This window comes from Pseudopipra pipra, chromosome 18, assembly GCF_036250125.1.
Source record: "Pseudopipra pipra isolate bDixPip1 chromosome 18, bDixPip1.hap1, whole genome shotgun sequence".
Taxonomy (NCBI): domain Eukaryota; kingdom Metazoa; phylum Chordata; class Aves; order Passeriformes; family Pipridae; genus Pseudopipra; species Pseudopipra pipra.
The window spans coordinates 9,620,168-9,640,937 of NC_087566.1; the positions used below are offsets into that span (position 1 = coordinate 9,620,168).

At 43.3% G+C, this 20,770-nt stretch overlaps 1 protein-coding gene across 2 annotated transcripts in view; it reads left to right on the forward strand.

Moving 5' to 3' along the window:
• Positions 1–20,770, forward strand: part of DNAH10 (dynein axonemal heavy chain 10) — a 52,673-nt gene that overhangs the window by 31,498 nt on the left and 405 nt on the right. For both annotated transcript variants that reach the window (XM_064675145.1, XM_064675147.1), the window contains exons 50-77: positions 280–468; positions 1,061–1,232; positions 2,147–2,350; positions 3,099–3,179; positions 3,577–3,774; positions 4,375–4,536; positions 4,727–4,901; positions 5,742–5,923; positions 6,676–6,812; positions 7,523–7,740; positions 8,098–8,319; positions 8,929–9,076; positions 9,890–10,169; positions 10,528–10,757; positions 10,914–11,187; positions 11,827–11,931; positions 12,406–12,560; positions 13,301–13,455; positions 13,669–13,852; positions 14,651–14,851; positions 15,984–16,193; positions 16,574–16,669; positions 17,378–17,549; positions 17,980–18,111; positions 18,507–18,718; positions 18,803–18,970; positions 19,169–19,352; positions 20,313–20,458. In XM_064675145.1, the coding sequence (XP_064531215.1) occupies positions 280–468; positions 1,061–1,232; positions 2,147–2,350; positions 3,099–3,179; positions 3,577–3,774; positions 4,375–4,536; positions 4,727–4,901; positions 5,742–5,923; positions 6,676–6,812; positions 7,523–7,740; positions 8,098–8,319; positions 8,929–9,076; positions 9,890–10,169; positions 10,528–10,757; positions 10,914–11,187; positions 11,827–11,931; positions 12,406–12,560; positions 13,301–13,455; positions 13,669–13,852; positions 14,651–14,851; positions 15,984–16,193; positions 16,574–16,669; positions 17,378–17,549; positions 17,980–18,111; positions 18,507–18,718; positions 18,803–18,970; positions 19,169–19,352; positions 20,313–20,458 (4,992 nt within the window). The remainder of the gene's footprint in view (positions 1–279; positions 469–1,060; positions 1,233–2,146; positions 2,351–3,098; positions 3,180–3,576; positions 3,775–4,374; positions 4,537–4,726; positions 4,902–5,741; positions 5,924–6,675; positions 6,813–7,522; positions 7,741–8,097; positions 8,320–8,928; positions 9,077–9,889; positions 10,170–10,527; positions 10,758–10,913; positions 11,188–11,826; positions 11,932–12,405; positions 12,561–13,300; positions 13,456–13,668; positions 13,853–14,650; positions 14,852–15,983; positions 16,194–16,573; positions 16,670–17,377; positions 17,550–17,979; positions 18,112–18,506; positions 18,719–18,802; positions 18,971–19,168; positions 19,353–20,312; positions 20,459–20,770) is intronic.

Consider the following 20,770-nt stretch of genomic DNA (forward strand, 5'->3'; position numbering starts at 1 on the left):
GGAATGGGCAGGAGCCTGCCTCAAACCATAGGAAATCTGTTCCCTTCCTTTGTGCACATGGAATTCCATGTGCAGAATTCCATGTGCATCGATATCCATTGGGGTCTGCAGTCATGAAAGCTGAGGATCAGCTACAGTGAGCAGTGTTTTCCAATAGTTTATTTGCCCTGAGAAATGGGAAAGGAATAATGCTGCTGAGTGGGTTGTTATTTTACTAATGTTATTTTACTAATTGTTTCATGGATCTCCTAGTAACATTCTGTTCACCTTTCTCTGAAGGAGATTTTGGATGACTACAATGAATTCAATATTAAGATGAGTCTGGTTCTTTTTGATGATGCTTTGGAGCACTTGATCCGTATCCATCGCATCATCCGCATGGACCGCGGGCATGCCCTGCTCATCGGAGTGGGAGGCTCAGGGAAGCAATCTCTAACAAGGCTGGCTGCCTACACAGCTGGATGTGAGGTAGGTGACCCTGTGTCCCTGCAGTGAAAAATGACAAGGAAAGGAATATTGTGATGGGGATTAAATTGGGGGTGGGAATAAATCAGTCAAGATAAGATCAGACTGGCAGCTCTTCCCTGTGGAGAGAAGCCCAGGGTGAGGTGATTGCCTGGAGGTCCAAGATGATGACTGTGGGTGATCTGGGTTTGGCACTGGGGACAGAAAACAAGGATGGGTTTGCCAATGAACAACTAACAGTCCCTAACTACTGCTCTTGATACTTCAGTGTATTCCAGTAGCTGGTTGGGGAACCTTATTGTGATTGATACTGTATTATATCAGACAGGAAGTGTTCCTCTCAGAGGTATTTTCAGTCTCTTACAAAAGCTTGGAAGGGAAGAACAAAAAAGGAGGATGAACACAAAGCAATTTTGAAAACTCAAGCCTGCAGGGTTGTACAAATGTCATTTTTAAAAAGAATGCAGTGCGTAATTTTGTTGATACTTACACATTTGCTGATGATAGGGGCCAAACCAACCCTCTTGATTAATCATGAGTTACCATCATCTCTTGAATCCGTCTGTGTCTTCTCAGTATGTGTTTTCATCCTTAGATATTTGAGATCGTCTTGGTTCGAGGATATGGAGAAAATAACTTCCGAGAGGATTTGAAAAATCTGTACCAGAAGCTGGGTATTAAGAACACGCCAGTGGTGTTCTTATTTACAGATGGCCACGTGGCAGAGGAGAGTTTCCTGGAACTCATCAACAACATGTTGACTTCAGGTGCCACTGGCAGCCTCGGTTACTCCTGATCTGTGTCTGCTTGTGACTCATAATCTCAACTGTGCCCTTGACAGAGCTATTTCTGGTGCTCCCTGTGTCCTCTGCTGCTTTGGTACTACCTGAAATGGTCTTGGCCTTAATAATGGCTTTCTGGCACCTTCTTACAGTCATTTCTGTGTGTCTGGGAAGGCTGTGGGGTTCATTCATGCTGCAGGAGTCTCAGATTTCTTCCAAGGCTGAGGTGTAACTTCAGCTGCATTTGGCCACAAACCCACCTTTTGGCCAATTGGCTTTGGAGTAACATTCACCTGAACTGCAGCAGCTGCTTATATTTATATTTATATATATATGTCCTAAACTGTAGTTTAGTATCTTTTAGTGTATGGAGCAGCTGAAAATGAGCAGCACCTTGCATGGGTGACCACCCTCTCTGTAAAAGTTCCTACCCGATCTGATTTGAAAACAGATGTGTTAAATCTTATCCCTTTTCTTGTTCTAGTTTTCCCTGTTCCTGGTCTGTCGTAGGTAACTTAGGCACTATTTGCCACAAGACTGAGAGAATGGAAATGTGAACTGATAGTTTGTAGACACTAATGAAGATTTTCTTTCAGAGTTAAAAACACTTTACGCTCTTGTGAAATTTTCTATAAGTTGCTGAAACCCAAACAAAAATGCATTAATTATTCCTCTAAACTCCCTTGGATCATTCTAATTACAGCCTTTCTTTTTCCCTGGGTCTGTGGGGAGGAGGAGAAGCATAGAGAGATTAATTGGTTCATTCAAAACTACTCAGAGTCATTTTTGCAGAACTAGGATTAAAATTTGACTCTGGTTTCTCATCTGCCCTGTCCCCAGCCATATGGTTTCCTCTTCCTGGTTGTTCTCACTAACGTTCTTCTGTCCTTATGTTACAGGAATGGTGCCAGCCCTTTTTGCAGATGATGAAAAAGATGCCATCCTAAGTCAGATTGGTGAGGAAGCTGCTAAAGCTGGAGTGCACACAGCTAAAGAGAGTGTCTGGCAATATTTTGTAAGCAAATGTGCAAGCAACCTTCACATCGTCCTGGGAATGTCCCCAGTTGGGGACGATCTGAGAACGTGGTGCAGAAATTTCCCAGGTATCAATTGCACTGTTTAGTCCCTTCCCTGTGAAATACAGATTAACAGGCAAGAGAAAATCTCCAGTGGACACTGAGAGATGTCTGGCAGCTGAAGCCAAGCAGAGCAGGGTTCATGACTGAGGATTTGAAGTGTATGATTTTTTTTCCAGTTAATTACAACGTATAAGGGAGCATTATTGATTAGCATTTACCAGATCAGTTAATTTTCCAGCTGAACAGCTGGAAATCAATTGGTCATTCTCATTGAACTGAAATTATACAGCTTATGTCTGCAGCCTCTCTTCTGTGGTTTGCAGAAGAATGTGTGGTGTTAAATCATTATGAAACCAGGCCGGTGGTAAGAGAAACAGTTTTGTATCCAAAACCACCCAGGCCTGGCAGCTGTTGCCCTTCAGCAGGTGACTGAAAGGAGTCCTGGGACTCCTGGAAGAGACACTGGAAAGATGCATATGGGTGGGAATGCCAGCCCAAGCACTAAAATATCTTGTTGCAGCTCTTGACTGTAAAATGGAAGAGCCTAAAAAGAATGGAACCATGGGGTTGGCAGGACAGAGGGGCAAAGCTCATTGTTTACTGTCAAAATGGAACTATTAACTTTGTGGTAAATTCTATTGCTAAGCAGGAGGCAAATAAGACAGATTTGCAGATTCTTGATGCGAATAAAGTTAATGAGTGGACTGCCTGTCAGATTAGGGGCTAGTTTTACCAAGGAATTTTGGAGATAAAACTGTCCTTTTATTTTAAGGTCTTGTCAACAACACTGGTATTGACTGGTTCTTGCCCTGGCCCGCCCAGGCCTTGTTTGCAGTTGCACAGTCCATTGTGGGTATGTAAGATGTCAGTATTTGAACCCCTTAACCCTTGGTACAGTCTAAGAAATAAATTCTTTACTTTGAAGTTATTGTACAGTTCACAATTTGTTACCCTTGTTACCCTGAGTCTAAATGGGTGATGCAAAAACTCCGTCCAGAAATGTCACTGGATGGTAGTTTCTTAATCAAATAGGTTTTTAACATTGCTAAAGTTCAAGTTCCCAGCTCTGCAGACAATGTGAGCTGCCTCTAGGAGGTTCCCTTCTGACTCTGCCTTGATTTTGCTTTTTGCCCCAGAAAGCAGATTTGGTTCTGTGCCTGTCTTAGATATACATGAGAAGGATGGCAATTGGTGTACTCTGAAAAAACTACACATCTTTGCAATGTTTTATTTCTTCTGCCCAATTTTAGTAAAGAACCCACGTATCCCACCAGAGAGCTCCAAGTCAGTGATTGAGCACATGGTGATGGTGCATGAATCTGTAGGGGATTTCAGCAAGAGATTTCTGGAGAAACTGAGACGTATCAATCATGTCACACCAAAGAATTACCTTGATTTTATCAGTACTTACACAAAATTGCTGGAGGAGAAAAATGAGTTCATTTTAGGTAAGGCTGTGTAGATGTTTTCTGCTTTTTAGTAAGTGATTTAAATATTTTGAAAAGAAGGAAAACTACTAGTGAGAATCCCACATATTACCCACAATATGGAAAAATCCTATTAGCAGCACTATCTGAAATGCTGTGCTGGCATCTGATTTGGACACTGACCCAATATGCTGGCCACATGTAAATGTTCAGGCCCTGTCAAACAGTGGGCTCTCCCCAAATCCTTTTAGGCATGAACCTGAGCCAGAATCTCCAAACCAGACATTACTCTGCTTGGGGAAGAGTCTGATTAAATCTGATACCTACTCAGCCTCAGTTAAGGTTTGACATTCTTCCTCAAACAGCAATTCTTATTCATACTTCAGTGGCATTGAAATATGTGAAGAGGATAAAACATGAGCAGTGTAATATGGAAAGCAAGTTGTGGCACAGGGCCACTGTGTGTCAGCTCAAGTGACATTAACATCATCTTGGAGAGGAGGCTTAGGAAAGGAAAAATCTCTCAATGCACCTCTAAGCACGTTTCCCCTTTGTGAGATTGTCTGTTACTGTGTGATAGGACACAATCCATAAATCATTTCTCTCTTTTTTCCTACCCAGCACAATGTAAGCGACTGGATGGGGGGTTAGTTAAGCTGAAGGAAGCTGCTGTACAGCTGGCTGAGCTGAACCAGAAACTTGCTGAGCAAAAGATTGTGCTAACAGAAAAAACAGCTGCCTGTGAGGCTTTGTTACGAGAGATTGCAACAAACACAGAAGCAGGTGGGTGCTTTATAGCTGCTGAAGGCTAAGGTCAGTAAATGTAAACATAGGCAAGCTGGCAACACAAAGACTCTGAGTTGATGGGAATTTCTGATTTTCAGCAAAGAGTAAATCTATATTAGTTTATGAGTATATGTTCTGTATACAAATTTGAATAATTCATTTATGGTCCTGCCTTTTCAATTCCTAGCTGGGGTGAAGAAAAAGCTGGCTGAAGAAAAAGCTATAGAGATACAGGAGCAGAATAAGGTTATTGCTGTGGAGAAGGCAGAGGCTGAAGAGGCTTTGGATCAAATCAAGCCTATTTTAGAAGCTGCCAAAATGGAGGTTGAGAAGCTTGACAAGGCTGAAGTTACTGAACTCAGGTGACTCATTTGCATGTACAGTAGCACAAACTCTTGGAAATTCACTGAGAGACCCTTGTTTGCCTCACCTTTCTCACTTACCTGTGAAGGTCAGGACATCAGCTGTGTGGGTGCAGAGGACATAACAGAATCCTCCAATTCCTTGCCCAGGACTTCACCTTAAGCCAGTTCTTCCAGGCCTTTGTTTGCTGTCTTCCCCATATTTCTCTGCCCTGTATCTAGTGCCCTGCACTAGAACATGCTGTGGGTTTTGCATGAACAGTGACTGTCCAAACCCATTCATTCCTCCTCTGTTTTTTTTCCTGTGTCTACAGGAACACATACCAGTTATTTTTCAGGGTTGCTTTCATAGCATGAAAATGTATTTCCCTGCTGAATTAACTTCTCCCTGTGTTTTTATGATGCATCTTGTATTTGGAGGTTGATGTAAAGGCACATCCAGTCCTTGGCTCTCCCTGAAGTAGCTGTCCCCAAAATAGCAACAGCTCTCCCTTCCCTGCCACAGTTTTTTGGTTTCCTTTCTTTTATGATCTCTGGATTCTCCCAGTGGGAAGCTGCTTCACTGCCCTGTGGGGGAATATTGTGGCTCAGGGTTCTAGGCCTTCCATTGTTGAAATCCTTTAATATTTCATGGATCAGATTGTTTGAATACAAGAATTTTGAGCTTTTGAGTAGTTAATAATTTCTTGTCTGAGCTGGGTTATCTTTTTCACTGTGTGTGGCATGTCTTATGTACAAGCTCTTGTACTGCAGTGCCTCTCTAACAGGTAATTATCATGTCTGGCATCATGTGCTTTGTCTCCTCCTTTTTCTCTTCCACTGTCTCCTTCTGTTTTCTAGATCCTTTGCTACACCCCCCAAGCAGGTGCAGGTTGTCCTGGATTGTATTCTTATCATGAGAGGTTACAAGGAGCTGAACTGGAAGAACGCCAAGGCAATGATGGCTGACACAAATTTCCTGCGACAACTGTTGACGACGGATTTTAGGGCAATTCCGTGGAGCAATGTGAAGTCTATGAGAGGTGAATTCCTGATCTGTATACTTGGAATGAACATAGGATCTTGTTAATGTGATTAGCCACGTCAGCAACAATCCTTCCAATGTAGTTTGGGACGGTGGGATTCACTTTGTGCTAAGGGACAGCGCTGCCCACGATGCTGCAGGTGTTGCACTGTTGGGATGACTTGATTTTTCAGATTTCAAAGACCTTCCACCTGTGTTCCATCCAGTTTAAACCTTACCCAGGTCTTACAGGCTCTGGTTTAAAGCAGGCAAGGATAGCTGAGTAGACCTGCCGTCTCCTTTTAGCTGCTTAGTAGAATTATGGCCTCATCCATGTGCTGGCAATTAAAATGTGATGTTACAGAGTGGAAAGAAGATCAGCTATATCTAAAGTTTATGGACCAAACTTTGCACATGCTCTTAAAGGTGTAATCCAGAGCACTTCCATTAAAAGGGGAATTTGGGTCTTGGAGCAAAATTGCACCTGGCTGCTGCAGAGAAGACAAACCATGAACTTCAGACATAATGAACAACTCCTGAAAACACTCCCTTTATGGAGAAAGAACTTGAGAAATCACTGGGAATATTGTGCTTGTATTGTTACAGCCCAGTAGGTTCATCTTAAAGTCAGAGTCTCTTTAATATTCTGACAAAGGTTTCATATTGTCTGTCACAGCATCGGCTGATATTGCTGGTGGGGAAAGCTATTTCTTTGAGGATTTCTCACTGTAATTCAACTCAGTTGCAATATTTTTGTGTTTGCCAATTTAGCTCTGTTAAGGAATCTTAATACTACCTTTGCTGAAATGGAAGTTATTAGCAGAGCAGGACTGGGAATGTTGAAGTTTGCTGAAGCAGTGGTGACCTACTGTGATGTAGTGAAAAATGTCAAGCCCAAGGAAGAAAAGGTAAAATGAGTTGGATTCAAGCTCAGGGGAGGCCGAAGCAGGATCCTGATGAAAAAGATAATACTTGACTTGTTAGACTGCCCACTTCTCCTCTTGAAGTGCTTAAAAAGAGGTGTTTAGGAGAGCTATTGCAGGTGGAGTGAGGCAAGTAGTTGGTCATAAATGGCTGTGTTGTGTCATGATGTGGGTTGCCATCCATGCCAGTGCTTGAAGGAGGAGGGAGGAACATGTTCAGCTGGAATTCTATAATCTAACATGTTTAGAAAAACACAGTTGATAGCTGTCTACTAAAACCAGACTTCAAAACACATAGCATTTGTACAGAGCAGAGTGCAATAGAACACAAAATCCATGTTCCTTAAGCACAGACCTTTTGATTAACTTTCTTTAGGGTGACTGAAAGTTAGCTGTATCACCAAAGGAAATCTAATGTCCAACAGGTGACCCTGGGAAACTTTTGTCGAGAAAAGGTTATTATACAGAGCTGACTACTGAGAAAGTATATAGTCAGACACAGATGATGTATCTGACTATTTTTGGGGCCATAATATTGTTGTTAAGCTGACAAACTTCCCATTTTGTCATGGGATGAGAGTCCTGTGGACACTTTGAAATAGATGAAATAGCCAAAAGAAATCTGAAAACTTAGGACTCCTCTCCAAAACCCTTCTTTTCTCTGACACTCATCTTTCCTTCAAAATGTAATGTAGGTGGCAAGGCTAGAACGGAACTATTTGTTAAGTAAGCAGGAACTGGAAAGGATACAGGCAGAGTTGGTTGCTCTCCAGGCTGAGCTTAAAGCTTTGGATGACAAATATCAACAGGCCATAAAAGAAAACCAGAAGTTACAAGAAGAAGCAGAGATTATGCAGAGAAGATTAGAGGCTGCTGACAAGCTCATTGCTGGCTTGAAATCTGAGAATGAGAGGTAAGTCTGGATTCAAAGAGGGACATTTTTGACATCAGAGGGTCATGTGTCAGGGATAAAATCTATCAAGCAGAGACATTTTTGGAAATGTCACTTCCTATGCTGTTTGTTGCTGAGAGGAGCTGTTTTCCATTCTAAGCTAATATCCATTAGCTCTTGAAAAATAACTCACATTAGAAGGAAGAGGGTTCAGATCAACTCAGTGTCTCTGGCCATCATAATAGTGAGAGAACAACTGATTTTAAATTTGGGGGTCTGTCTCAACCTATATCTAAAATAGCAGCAGCTGGAAATTCTGCACATAAACCCCATCTCTCTGGTACAGACTGACCCAAGATTCCCTTCTAATTCTACCAGGTGGACAGAGGAATTCAAGGAATATGAAATAAGAAAGGTGAAGTTGCTTGGAGACTGTCTACTTGCTGCTGCCTTTCTGAGCTATGAGGGAGCGTTCAGCTGGGACTTCCGTCATGAAATGATGTATAAGGTGTGGCACGAAGACATCTTCTCCCGAGAAATTCCATGCAGCGAATCCTTTAAGTTAGAAAGCCTACTGACTAATGAGGTGGAGGTCAGCAGGTATGTCCAGTCAAGAAACCCAGTGAGTACTGAATGTGAGATGATAATGTGAGAGTCTGGAGCTGAGCCTGGAGCACAGAACTGGCAGATTGTGGGTGGAGGTGCACAGCCATTCCAGAGAGAGAGAATCCTACCTTCATGTCAAGAGAAGGAGACAAATTATTTTCCCTCTGGTTAATGAAGGCCATTTGTTGTGACAAATCATTGTACTTTACACTCCAGGGACATTCACTAAACTCAGATGCATATAATATCATTTTTAGGAAATTTTTAAAAGAGTTATCTATAAAATGTGTTCCCATAACCCAATAGATGTCTTTTCATTGACTTCAATGAATTTGGTATAAAACCCATGCCCAGGTAGCCCATATATCAGCTACTGCAGAATTACTCACCAAAGGCTACAGTATGAGCAGTGTAGTTCCAGACCACTCAGACAATGGGTCAGGCTGAGTTTTGACACTGTTCTCATAATCCCACACACTGTATGTTTCCTTGTGTGTCAAATAGTGTTCTCAATGAATTTCATAGTTCTACTGACAAATCAAATGTGCTGCTCTCCCATGGAGTTTTCATCCCAACCTGGTCTTTGGTCCGTTCTGTTCCCAGATGGGTTTCCCAAGGATTGCCTCCAGATGAGCTCTCTATCCAGAATGGCATCCTGACAACATATGCAAGTCGCTTCCCACTCTGTATTGACCCACAACAACAGGCATTACATTGGATTAAGAAGAAAGAAGAAAAAAATGATCTGAAGGTAAAGATAAATAATTGTTTTACCTTGTTACTGGTTGTTTTCAAAGCTGCATAAATCTCTGTCACCTTGAATGGGGAACCAATTATAGAATTATAGAATCATAGAATGGTTTGGATTGAAAGGGACCTTCTAGTTCCACTCCTCTTCCATGGACAGGGATATCTTCCACTATCTCAGGTTACTCCAAGCCCTGTCCAAGCTCGTCTTGAACACTTCTAGGGATGGGGCAGCCACAGCTTCCCTGGCCAACCTGTGCTGGGGCCTCACCATCCTCCGAGTAAAGAATTTTTTCCCAATATCCCATGTAACTGTGCCCTCTTTCAGTTAAAGCCATTCCCTCTTGTTCTATTGCTAAATGTCCTTGTCAAAATTCCCTCTCGATCTCTCTTGAGGCCCCTTTAGGCACTGGAAGGTGCTAAAGTCTCCCTGGAACCTTCTCTTTTCCAGGATGAACACCCCCCCTTTCTCAGCCTGTCTGTACATGCAGAAATATTCTCACCAAAAGACTGATGTAGATTGTGGATTATCTCAGCTCCAGGATGGAATTTTCATGTAGAACAATAAACAGTCAGAGGCACATTTAGAACTTTGAAGAGTAGTTCTCCAAATGGAAATTATTTTCAACTTTAATTATAATCAGAAAAAAGGCACCTTTATTGTTTTGTACAAGTGCAGTTTATATCAACCGTGAGAGGAAAGACAAAAAGCAGCAAAGAGAAAACTTCACTAGTGCTGGCAGCTATTGGAAAATAATAATGTTCAGCAAATTGAGTATTGGTTCTCCTTTCAAATCTTCCCATTGTTCTCTTGCAGATGGCTTCCTTTAATGACCCAGATTTCCTTAAACAACTAGAACTGGCCATAAAGTATGGAAACCCTTTCTTGTTGCACAGTGTGGATGAATACATCGATCCTGTGATAGACAATGTCTTGGAGAAGAACATCAAAGTTTTACAGGGGCGAGCATTCATCGTCCTGGGGGACAAAGAGGTCGACTATGACAGTAATTTTAGATTGTACCTGAACACCAAATTAGCAAACCCAAAGTATTCTCCCTCTGTGTTTGGCAAAGCCATGGTTATCAATTACACAGGTGAGCTCAAGTGTGGGTTTAGTAACAAAGCAGTGATTATGATGCAGTGCAAATTTAGGGGCTGGGTCGTTGTCTGAAATCTCAATGAAGCTCTGAAAAATTCAGTCTCCCTTATACTTAGCATCTGATTTAATAGAAAATCCTTCTCACTTCTCTCTTCTAATCTGCAGCTGAGACAAATATCTCTTCCTGCACCTGTCAGGTGAGGATGCTTAGGTACAATTAAGATAGAGAGTCATTAACCAAGTCACTCTTGCATTGCTGTAGTTTTATGAGATGCTGGAGATTAAATAAGTTGTATAAAAGCTGTCCTGTGTTTAGAAACAGAGTGTGCTGTGTCCATGTGTTGCACCTGTAGTTACACTGAAGGGCCTGGAGGATCAGCTGCTCAGTGTCATCACAGGCTTTGAAAGGAGGGAATTGGAAGAACAGAGAGAACGTCTCATCCAGGAGACAAGTGAGAACAAAAACCTGCTGAAAAATCTGGAAGACACTCTCCTTCATGGACTGACAACTTCCACAGGAAACATGTTGGACAACGTGGAGTTGGTGAAAACCCTGGAAGAGACAAAATTCAAAGCTACTGAGGTACCAGCTCTGGGCTTTTTGGAAGGATACATAGTCTTTCCTTTTTCACTGTGCTTCATCAAACATAGGCATTGAGCAGCTCTGATCATTGTGATACAATAGATACCCTCTGGATCAGCACAGCAATTCCAGGTGTATAAAATCCCTGTTTTACAGGTGATTGAGAAACTGAAGCTGGCTGAGACGACAGCAGCGGATATTGATGTCCTTCGGGAGGGTTACAGACCAGCTGCCAAGAGGGGAGCCATCCTCTTCTCTGTATTGTCTGAAATGGCTCTTGTCAACATGATGTACCAGTTCTCACTGGTCTCCTTCTTGGAGGTTTTTGGATTCTCTCTTCGGAAATCCATGCCCAACCCGATTCTTCCGAAGAGGTTAAAAAACATTATGGATACACTGACTCTGAACACCTACAACTATGGCTGCACAGGTCAGTGCCATTTAGTGGTGGGCTGAGACTGTGATGTGCAAAAGGCAAAGCCATGACTTCAGTTGGTTTTAATAAAAGAGGCAGTTACCAAACAGTGAATTCCCTGATGTTCAGAGCCCAGCACTGCTCCTGGTTCACTCTTTACTCCCTGCTATTTCTTTTAAAAGAAACTACACACATTAATAATGTAACTCTTGCAGAAATGCTTTTCTTAACACAGTTACATAGGTAAATCACAGCTATGGAGTTCACAGGTGCTGTATTAACTCTGTAAGCCTGATCCAAAGCCCCATCTTTGATCACTCTGATCATAGAATCATAAAGTCTGGAAAAGACCTGTAAGATCATCAAGTCCAATCATCAATTGAATGATCTTTGTGGGGTGACCAGATCACTGAATCATGGAATGGTTTAGGTTGGAAGGCACCTTAAAGCTAATCCAGTTTCACCCCCTGCCATGGGCAGGGACACCTTCCACGAGACCAGGTTGCTCCAAGCCCTGTCCAACCTGGCCTTGGACACTTCCAGGTATGGGGCATCTCATCAACCCCACAACAGATGCAGGATGTGGACTTAAAGATTGCTTCAGTTCAACAAGCTTTAGCAGCTGATTTGGAAAATATTGTCCTTTTCATGCAGGCTTGTTTGAGAGGCACAAGTTACTGTTCTCCTTTAATATGACTGTCAAGATAGAACAAGCTGATGGAAGAATTCCACAAGAAGAATTTGAGTTCTTTTTGAAAGGTAAAGTGAATATTTATATATAAATATTTAGCTATAGCTAAAAGATCTTTTGAAGACAGACTTTTGACTAGATGTGATTTACTAAGAGCCACTGAAAAAAACTGCACTGTGTTGATTTACACAACTGGGGATTCTACTATTTCTATTCTTTTCTCTCTGAAACAACAAAGAGGTCAATCTTTCTCTGTTGACAAATATGACATTAGTTGATGGTTAGGATGTTACCTGAGGGAATAGTCTGTAGTTATTTTCTGACTATGTGTGCATATGCATGTAGAAATGTTTGCAAAGATAAAACTCCGGCTTTTGCAAGCACTTGTAAAATGCCATCTTTCCTTCAGCAGAGCAGCCTAATCTTGCAGTGTTTCAGAAACAAATTTCCACTTGGTTCCTCTGTGCTTGGGACTGTGTGTGTGGTCATGTATTGGAGAATTTCTGCCATGGACATTCACTCTGGTTTCCCAATGTGACCAGGCAATGTTTCCCTGGAGAAGAGTGCCCGAAAGAAACCGTACGCTTGGCTTCCAGATCAAGGCTGGGAAGACCTGATGCGCTTGTCTGAACTGTTTCCTGAGACGTTTGAATCTCTTCCAGATGATGTGGAAGACAATCCAGATGAATGGAAAAATGTGCGTGCCTTTTTGCAGTCCTGTTCTCTCTCCTAGTGTTGATGCTGGTATGAAATGATCAAGTGTGGTGCACAGGGAGGATGTCACCGCAGGCTCCTTCCACCAAGGCCTTGCTTTGCTTCTTGACCTCAGTTACTGATTGGCTTATTTGCAGAAGAATTAAAGATTATATTATTTAAAAAACAAACAAACAAAAAAATCTTCCCTGGTAAACTGTGGATTTTTTATTTGTCAGTCAAATGCCTTAGAGGAGTTATTTGCCCTGTTGAAGTCAGTGGAATTTTTTCTCTCGATTTCAACAGTAAATTTCACTGGTATTTTTGTGCTGCTAAACTGTACTTTGATCTTCTTGTGAGTTCCAGTGAGTTCCATAGGCTAGTGACAAACACAGATTTCCTTTGTTCTTCCTGTAGTTTCATTCCATGTCTTTTTGCTTTATAAGAAATCTACTTGTAAGCAAACTGTTAATACTTATTGCTTGGGATGCTGTTTTCTGTATCTTAAGAGAATTACTTGACATAAAATGAAAGTACAAATGTGTTTCTGGACTTGAATACTTTATACTGAAAAAGTTGGATTTTTTACCCAATCTTTTAATATGTACTTGCAGCTGATTGACTTTGTTTGTTTTCCTTGTGTCTCTTGGCCCCTCCTTCACAAAATTGGTTTTCTCTTTCCTAGTAATTTCCCTGACAGAGCCATTTGATTCTTTTGCCTTGTCTGCCATCTTTTCTTGCCAGTGGTATGACACAGATGCTCTGGAGCAGACCCCATTCCCAATGCAGTATCAGGACAGTCTCACAGACTTCCAGAAGCTCCTGCTTTTACGGTGTTTCCGGGTGGACCGGATGTATCGGGCGGTCACGGACTTTGTGACAGTGACAATGGGGGAGACGTAAGTCACACTCCTCTTTCAAATCCAAACCACACCACTCAGGGGTTTCACACAGTAAATGGTTTTGTAATGTGCCTGAACAGCAGAGCAGGAGTGGTGTCTGAATGATTTCCATGTGCAGTCTGGGGTGAGTGTTGCTGTTCGTGTTCATTGTTCCCACACAGAGGCTGCTCCGTGAAAAGTTGCAGCTTATTGGGCTTCTCCCCTTCCCAGGTATGTGCAGCCCCCTGTGATCAGCTTCGAGGCCATCCTGCAGCAAAGCAGCCCTTTCTCACCTGTGGTTTTTATCCTAAGTCCTGGCTCTGATCCTGTCAATGACCTCATGAAACTGGCTGAGAGGACAGAGTTTGCAGCAGAGAGACTCAAATTCCTGGCCATGGGACAAGGCCAAGAAAAGGTAACTTGGGTGGGAGGGTGGGAATGTGCTATGTGCAGCAACTCTGTGAATTGCAAGCTGTGCTCCCAGTGCTTTGGGACTGATCAAATCTCCTTTACAAAGGTCTGCACCATTTGAAAAGGAGTTACTTCATGGTTCTGACACACATTTGCCAGTCTGGAAATAACGAAAGGGGGTATTTGGCTGACTGGCTGCTGTTCTGGTTTGGCTGAAGGTAGATCCAGAATCAGATTGTCAGCTTTTAAAAAATTGTTGAGCTGAAAAGATGCTACTCTGCAGCCTTTCAAAGGCTTTCAGTGGCTGGAGCTCTGTGTATGGATGTGAGGTGGTTGGAAATCACAGTGTTTGTTACTGAAAAGATATCCTGCTGCTTTTCCTGCCTTTTGTTTTTGTTATGGACAAAATTCTGTTAAGGCAGAATGTCCAAAGCTTCAGAGCTGACTGAATTTGCCATGATTTCAGTCGGTGGACGAGCTCCTGTCAGATTCATTTAGACCACCAATTCCTAGACTGATCTCCTTCTCCTGGGCCATGAACACTCCTGTGCTGTTTGGGAACAATTCAATGCTCTGAGTGACTTTTAATTTCAAAAAGAATTAACGAAATAAAAACATCTCAGAGCAACTTCTTGTGGTATGGGAAAAGGTCTGTTCTCAGCAAGGAGCATTCTGGTAAGTGCTGAAACTAAAAGGCTGAGTGTGCTTGCAGCAGGAAAAACCACTGCACGAGCCCATCAGAGGCAGTTTGCTCACAGGGTAAAGGGAGAGTTACTCACAGATGGTTTCTCCCTCTCTCCAGATTGCTTTGCAGATGCTGGAAGAGGCAGTGGTTCAAGGAGAATGGCTCATGCTGCAGAACTGTCACCTCTTGGTGAAGTGGCTCATCCATCTGGAAAAGGCCCTGGAGAAGATTACAGAGCCTCACTCAGACTTTCGCCTCTGGCTGACAACTGACCCAATTAAAGGCTTCCCAGTTGGAATCCTGCAGAAGGCCCTAAAGGTACTGTGCAGTGAGGAAACCCCAGTCAGGAGGCCATGTCCTGCCACTGGTACTCAGCAGAAAAGGCTGGCTCTGGATGCCTGACCTAAGTGCAGCACCCTGACCTGGGCTAAGGAACTCACTTTTTGTCTTTATAAGCGAAATCCTTTTTTCATCATCCTGTTTATCTTACTGGGATGATTCCTTTGGGTGAAAGCTGCTCAGTTTTTTTCTGAAGCCGTTATTTCGAAGTAGAGGTTTGTGAGTACACCTGGATATGTGACAAATGCTCTTTAGATTCAAATGCTGCCACAAGTGAGGAATATCCAGAGAGCCAGAAATAGCCCTGTCAGCCCTGATGCTGCAGTGCAGAACTGAGGCCTGGCAGCCGTGCCCGTGGAGCAGACATTGGAGTAGGATAATGGTTTCCAGCTGCTGCTTCAGGCTGCAGCATTTATCACCAGAGGCTGAGCTGATTATTTTGAAGGCACAAGCCATGATTCTGGTCTAATGTCCTTTTCCATGGCTGCTTTACTGCTGCTGTGGTGACCTGTCCTGTAAACATCGTTATTTCATTTCACAGCTTGGAAGGCAGTGGGGTGACAGACCCAGCCCCTGTGAGCTCTGGGGCAGTCACAGCTCTGGGTTGTTTTCTTCCAGCAGTGGGGCTGAAGGGATCTGAGTGGATCTTTAAGCCTGCAGATCCACACTTTGTGGGTCTTGACAGGACCAGTGAGAATGGAGGTTTAACGGCACTTTGGAAAAAAACCTCTGGCAGTTTGATCAGCATTAAAGCCATATTAAAGACTATAAAGCCATTTTACTGTAGGGATATAAGACACACCAAAATGTGTAAAGTATTGCTATTTCAGAAAATTAGATTGTCAGATATGGGAAAAATAATGTCTTGCCAATAACATGAGTATTTCTAAAATAATATCACATTTTTCTTTACATAGGTGTGTTTACCTTGATAATCTTAAAAAGCTCTGTTTCATGTCTTTACTTAAGGAAAAAATCCATATTGACAGGAACTTGGAAAGCCACTTAAAATGTTCAAGCTTGCATTGTATAGCTTACTTAATGTGGTACCTTAACAGCTTATTTTCCTCAAGTTATCGAGAAACTGATAGCTTCCTAATTATTTTGATAGGTTGTTACAGAACCACCTAATGGTCTGAAACTGAACATGAGAGCCACCTACTTCAAAATTCCCCAGGAAGCCTTAGAGCAGTGCCCACATCCTGCCTTTAAGTCCTTAGTCTATGTCTTGGCATTTTTCCATGCTGTGGTTCAGGAGAGAAGGAAGTTTGGAAAGGTTGGCTGGAATGTACCGTATGATTTTAATGAATCTGATTTCCAGGTAAGAAAACAATTACAATGGCTCTTATATTCCTCAGTAGCTCAGATTACTTTTGAAAACATAGAATTTATCCAGTTTTAATCCTTTCTCACAATTAGATTTTGCTTAGTATTTTTTTCCTGCTTCTGTGGAGTCATGTAGACTCCTGATCTTCTATAATGTCAATTTGAGCCACTAAAAATTAAATTCCCAATCCTTCATGTTTATGTTGCCTCTCTCATGGGTTTCTTTTCCTAGGATGATTTTTAGTTAACTTTTTAATTATTTCAGAAAGAAATAGTTGTTAGTTTTCAAACAAAAACTACATTAAAAAGAATCTATACATATCTATATCTGATTTATGAATCTTCTTATCTCACATGTTCCAACAACTTTATTAGGTCTGCATGGAAATCCTTAACACATACTTGACAAAAGCTTTTGAACAAAATGATGATCAAATCCCTTGGAGCAGCCTCAAATATCTTATTGGGGAGGTGAGTGCCTAGAGTGCCACTTGGTGCTAAAAGAATCCAAATAAATGAAGTTTCCTCTCTGCATGGGCTGCATCAAGTAAAGCTGGCTGGGAATCATTCCTGGGCAGGCTTACACTCCAGTTTAAGACCTCGAGCAAGGGCCTTAATCTCAGTCTCAGGGAAATAGGGCCACTGTGTCTAACTGCACAACAGGGAGTTACAGTGCTTAATTAATTTTGAGAGCCCTTGGGATCCTGTGCTGAAAGGTTCTGAGCACCACAAGTGCACAGTGTTATTGGCACAGTGGGGTGTCCCTGGAGCTGTACAAAGGGATGTTCCCAAAGCTCCTGCAGGACTCCATGTACTGTGTAGCAGCTGCACTGCACTGTCCAGCTGCTGGGACATGAAATCCTGAGGAAAACTGTTACTTTGCAGCACTTAATCCCAACTGAGCATGACCTAGTACCTCAGGAAGGTACTGCTGCACATAAATGGCTAAGATGGGTGATCAGGAGTGCCCAGAGCAGCTCTGTCCAGGCCAAGGCCAAATACTTCCTGCCTGTCCCCCTGAGAGGGGCTGGAGAAGATCCCTTGGTATCCATAAGGGAGACAGTGTTGCACCAGAGCAGCTGCAAAAGCAAAGAGTATTTTGGACCTTTCAGTGATTTTTCTAAGCTGTATTTCCTGCTCCAAAAGCCAGTGCTGTGATACTGATGTCGTGCTTTCCAGGTCATGTACGGAGGGCGCGCCATCGACAGCTTTGACCGGCGCATCCTGACCATCTACATGGACGAGTACCTGGGGGATTTCCTGTTCGACACTTTCCAGGTGTTTCACTTCTATAAAAACGACAAGGTTGATTATAAAATTCCACAAGGGACTGGCAAAGATGACTTTGTTGGTAAGAAATGCTTTTCCTGCCACGTACATTAGCATTAAGTCTCCTTCCAGTATCCATCCTCTCCATACATCCATTGCTGCATATGAGAAGTTGAATGGAACACCAGGCACTGCCAGGGTATGGATTGCAGTCTTATAATCCAATGCTTTATATGAGCTGCCCTTTGGAATGTGATCTTATCAGTGAGCTCCTCAGTTCTTTTAAAAAAAACCAAAACACAAATCCTCAGTTAAGCAGCAGGTTAATTTTGTTAAGTGATACATTTCTGGGGGGGGGTCTGGGTGTGTTTAAAGTGTTTATTCACTCCGTGAGTTGCTCAACACCGGCTCTAGCATTTGATTTTTTCCATGCAGAGCAGTAACAAAATTGCTGTGTTGTTCTCTGTGCCTGGTGAATGTGGGCTCACAGAGCCCATGTGGTTGTATTCCAGAGGCCATAGAAGCTCTGCCGCTTTCCAACCCTCCAGAGGTGCTTGGACTCCATGCCAACGCCGAGATCGGGTATTACACGCAGGCGGTGCGGGATATGTGGGCTCACCTGCTGGAGCTGCAACCCCAAACAGGTGTGTTCTGAATGAACTGGGTTGGTAAATAAGAAATCATGGCTGTGCCCTGGAGACTGACACACCAGCCACGCCACGGCACCCTGTGACCCTGTGTGTGTGGGGAGTGATCCCAGGGAAAGGGCGGCTGTGTCCCGGCCTCGGGGAGCAGAGGGAGCAGGACAGTGGGACTGGGAAGTGAGCAAAGGCACAGCACAGCTCTGCCCTGCCAGCCTGGAAATGGCTCAGTGCATGCCCAGAGGCACAACTGGAGACATGCAGGGAGTCTGGTGGGCAAATGTCACAGCAGCATCAGAGACTGATGCCAAAAGGTGACTCCACTCAACCTTCTCTCAGAGAATTAATCACGGAATGGGTGGTCGATACAGAGCCTCACTTAAACTTTTTGGCTGCAGGTGAAACTGGTGCAGGAATTAGTCGAGATGAATATATTGCAAACATTGCCAAGGATATAGAAAACAAATTACCCCAAGTATTTGATCTTGACCACATACGGAAAAATTTTGGCACAAACATCTCCCCTACGACTGTGGTGCTGCTGCAGGAACTGGAGCGTTTTAATAAGCTGATCGTTCGAATGGGAAAGTCACTGGCTGAGCTACAACGGGTAAGTAGAACCACAGCACCTCGATGGAACCAGCTGGGCTTTTCCTGCCCCAGGCTGGCACTCAGAACTGCACTGTCTTTCCAGGCCTTGGCTGGGGAAGTTGGAATGAGCAGTGAACTGGATGATGTGGCTCAGGCTCTCTTCAATGGGCAGATTCCCGGCATCTGGCGGCGGTTGGCTCCCGACACACTCAAAACACTTGGAAATTGGATTATTTTCTTTCAAGATCGGTATAACCAGTACTCCAGCTGGGTAAGCAAGTGCCTCCAGAAAGCTTTTTGTTTTGTTAATCTGCACAATGTGCTGTGCAGGTTGGTGCAGAAGGCAGTGAACACTCACTGCTTTAGGTAAGTGCCTTGAACTAGTGCCCATCATTGTGTGACTGTGGTTGCCAGGCAGACTCCCCCCCCGGCTCACCTTTCAGAGCTCTGGCCCCTTCTGTGACTGCAGGTTAATGAGTGTGAGCCCCCGGTGATGTGGCTGTCGGGCCTCCACATTCCCGAATCCTACCTGACAGCTCTTGTTCAAGCCACCTGCAGGAAAAACAGGTGGCCCCTGGATCACTCTACACTCTACACAGAGGTAACCAAGTTCAGGACAGCAGAAGAAATCACTGACGAGGGGTCTACTCAGGGTAAGTGTTTTTACAATTATTTGGCAAAAATATGAATAAAGTAGTTAATTGGTGAGAGAGAGTGAGTTACTTTGGTTACACCTCAGCAGACGTACCCCTGGGTTTGCATTTCACAGCCCACATGATCTCCAGCTGGGAATTAGCTGGGTTCTGGTTCCTGCAGAGCCTCTGAGTGCAAGAAGCACCATTTTCTCTCTCCAGCTCTTCCCACGCACAGGCAGGGATTTGAACTTACTCCTCTCCCTTGCTTGCTCCCTATAAATATACACACCCTGATTTCCTAATGCCTGAAACATTACCAATCCCAGCAGGTTTATAAAGATCTATTCACACCACAAATAATATACTGAAATATATTTAAACAAAAACTGACTATAACTATGTATCATTTATTGTGTAAGTATCTCTTTATGACTTTCTATGACTAGCAATGCTCTAATAACAAACTCTGGGTATAAGGGACAGCTAAGCAAGGCTCTCAACAGAGGAAGGAAAAAAGTCCCATTGTTTTTGTCAAATTTAACTTGCGGTTTTAAAGTCCCCTCAGCAGCTTACCTGGATCATTCTCAATCAATGCTGTACTTCTTCATCAATGTTGTACTCGGTATTTGTACCAGAACAACTGTCCCAACCCTTCACCTGCTGTCAGTGATCCAAGGAGCAGGCCTGGGGTTACAAAGCTCTCTGGGACTTGAGCAATTGGAAGGTGGCAAATAAGATTTATTCCTGGGACTGTTTAACGTGTGTAGTGCAACTGAGACAATTTAATTTGATTTCCTAATACAGATGGATGGTAAAAACAAACGCCACAGGTAACTCACCCTGTGCAGGTGCAACTTGAAGAGCAGTGTGTTTGTGATGACTGGAATGCCCAGGACAGGGACTGCAGGAACACCTGGCTTAAACTGTTCTTTTCTAGTAGCTCAGTTTACACAAATGCTGCATTTTCTGCCTTCACAGGCTGCTTTGTTTCTGGTCTGTTCCTGGAAGGAGCAGACTGGGACATGGAGCAAGGCTGCCTTATCCAAAGCAAGCCCCGTGTGCCAGTGGTGGAGCTGCCCATCCTGAAGATAATCCCCACGGAAGCACACAGGCTCCGACTGCAGGTACGGCTCCTTGGGGACACGGTGGCCACTCAGTTGTCACATCTCCACAGCTGGCAGCCCCTGAACACTTCTCCTTCCATTACCCATTGCTATGGTTTTTCTTTTCTAAAGGGTTTTGATGTTTTTGTTGCCTCTTTTCAGGCACTTTGGGACAGGTATCTTGGGACACTCTCACACTCCCCTACTCTTTCAATCATGTCCCATCCCCAGTTAATGAGATAAAGGACATTTACAGTTTCTGGGCTTTGGATATTTAAGACCTCTAACAAAAAAGTGAATTTCTGAAGACAGTCATCTCTCCTCAAGGCCCTT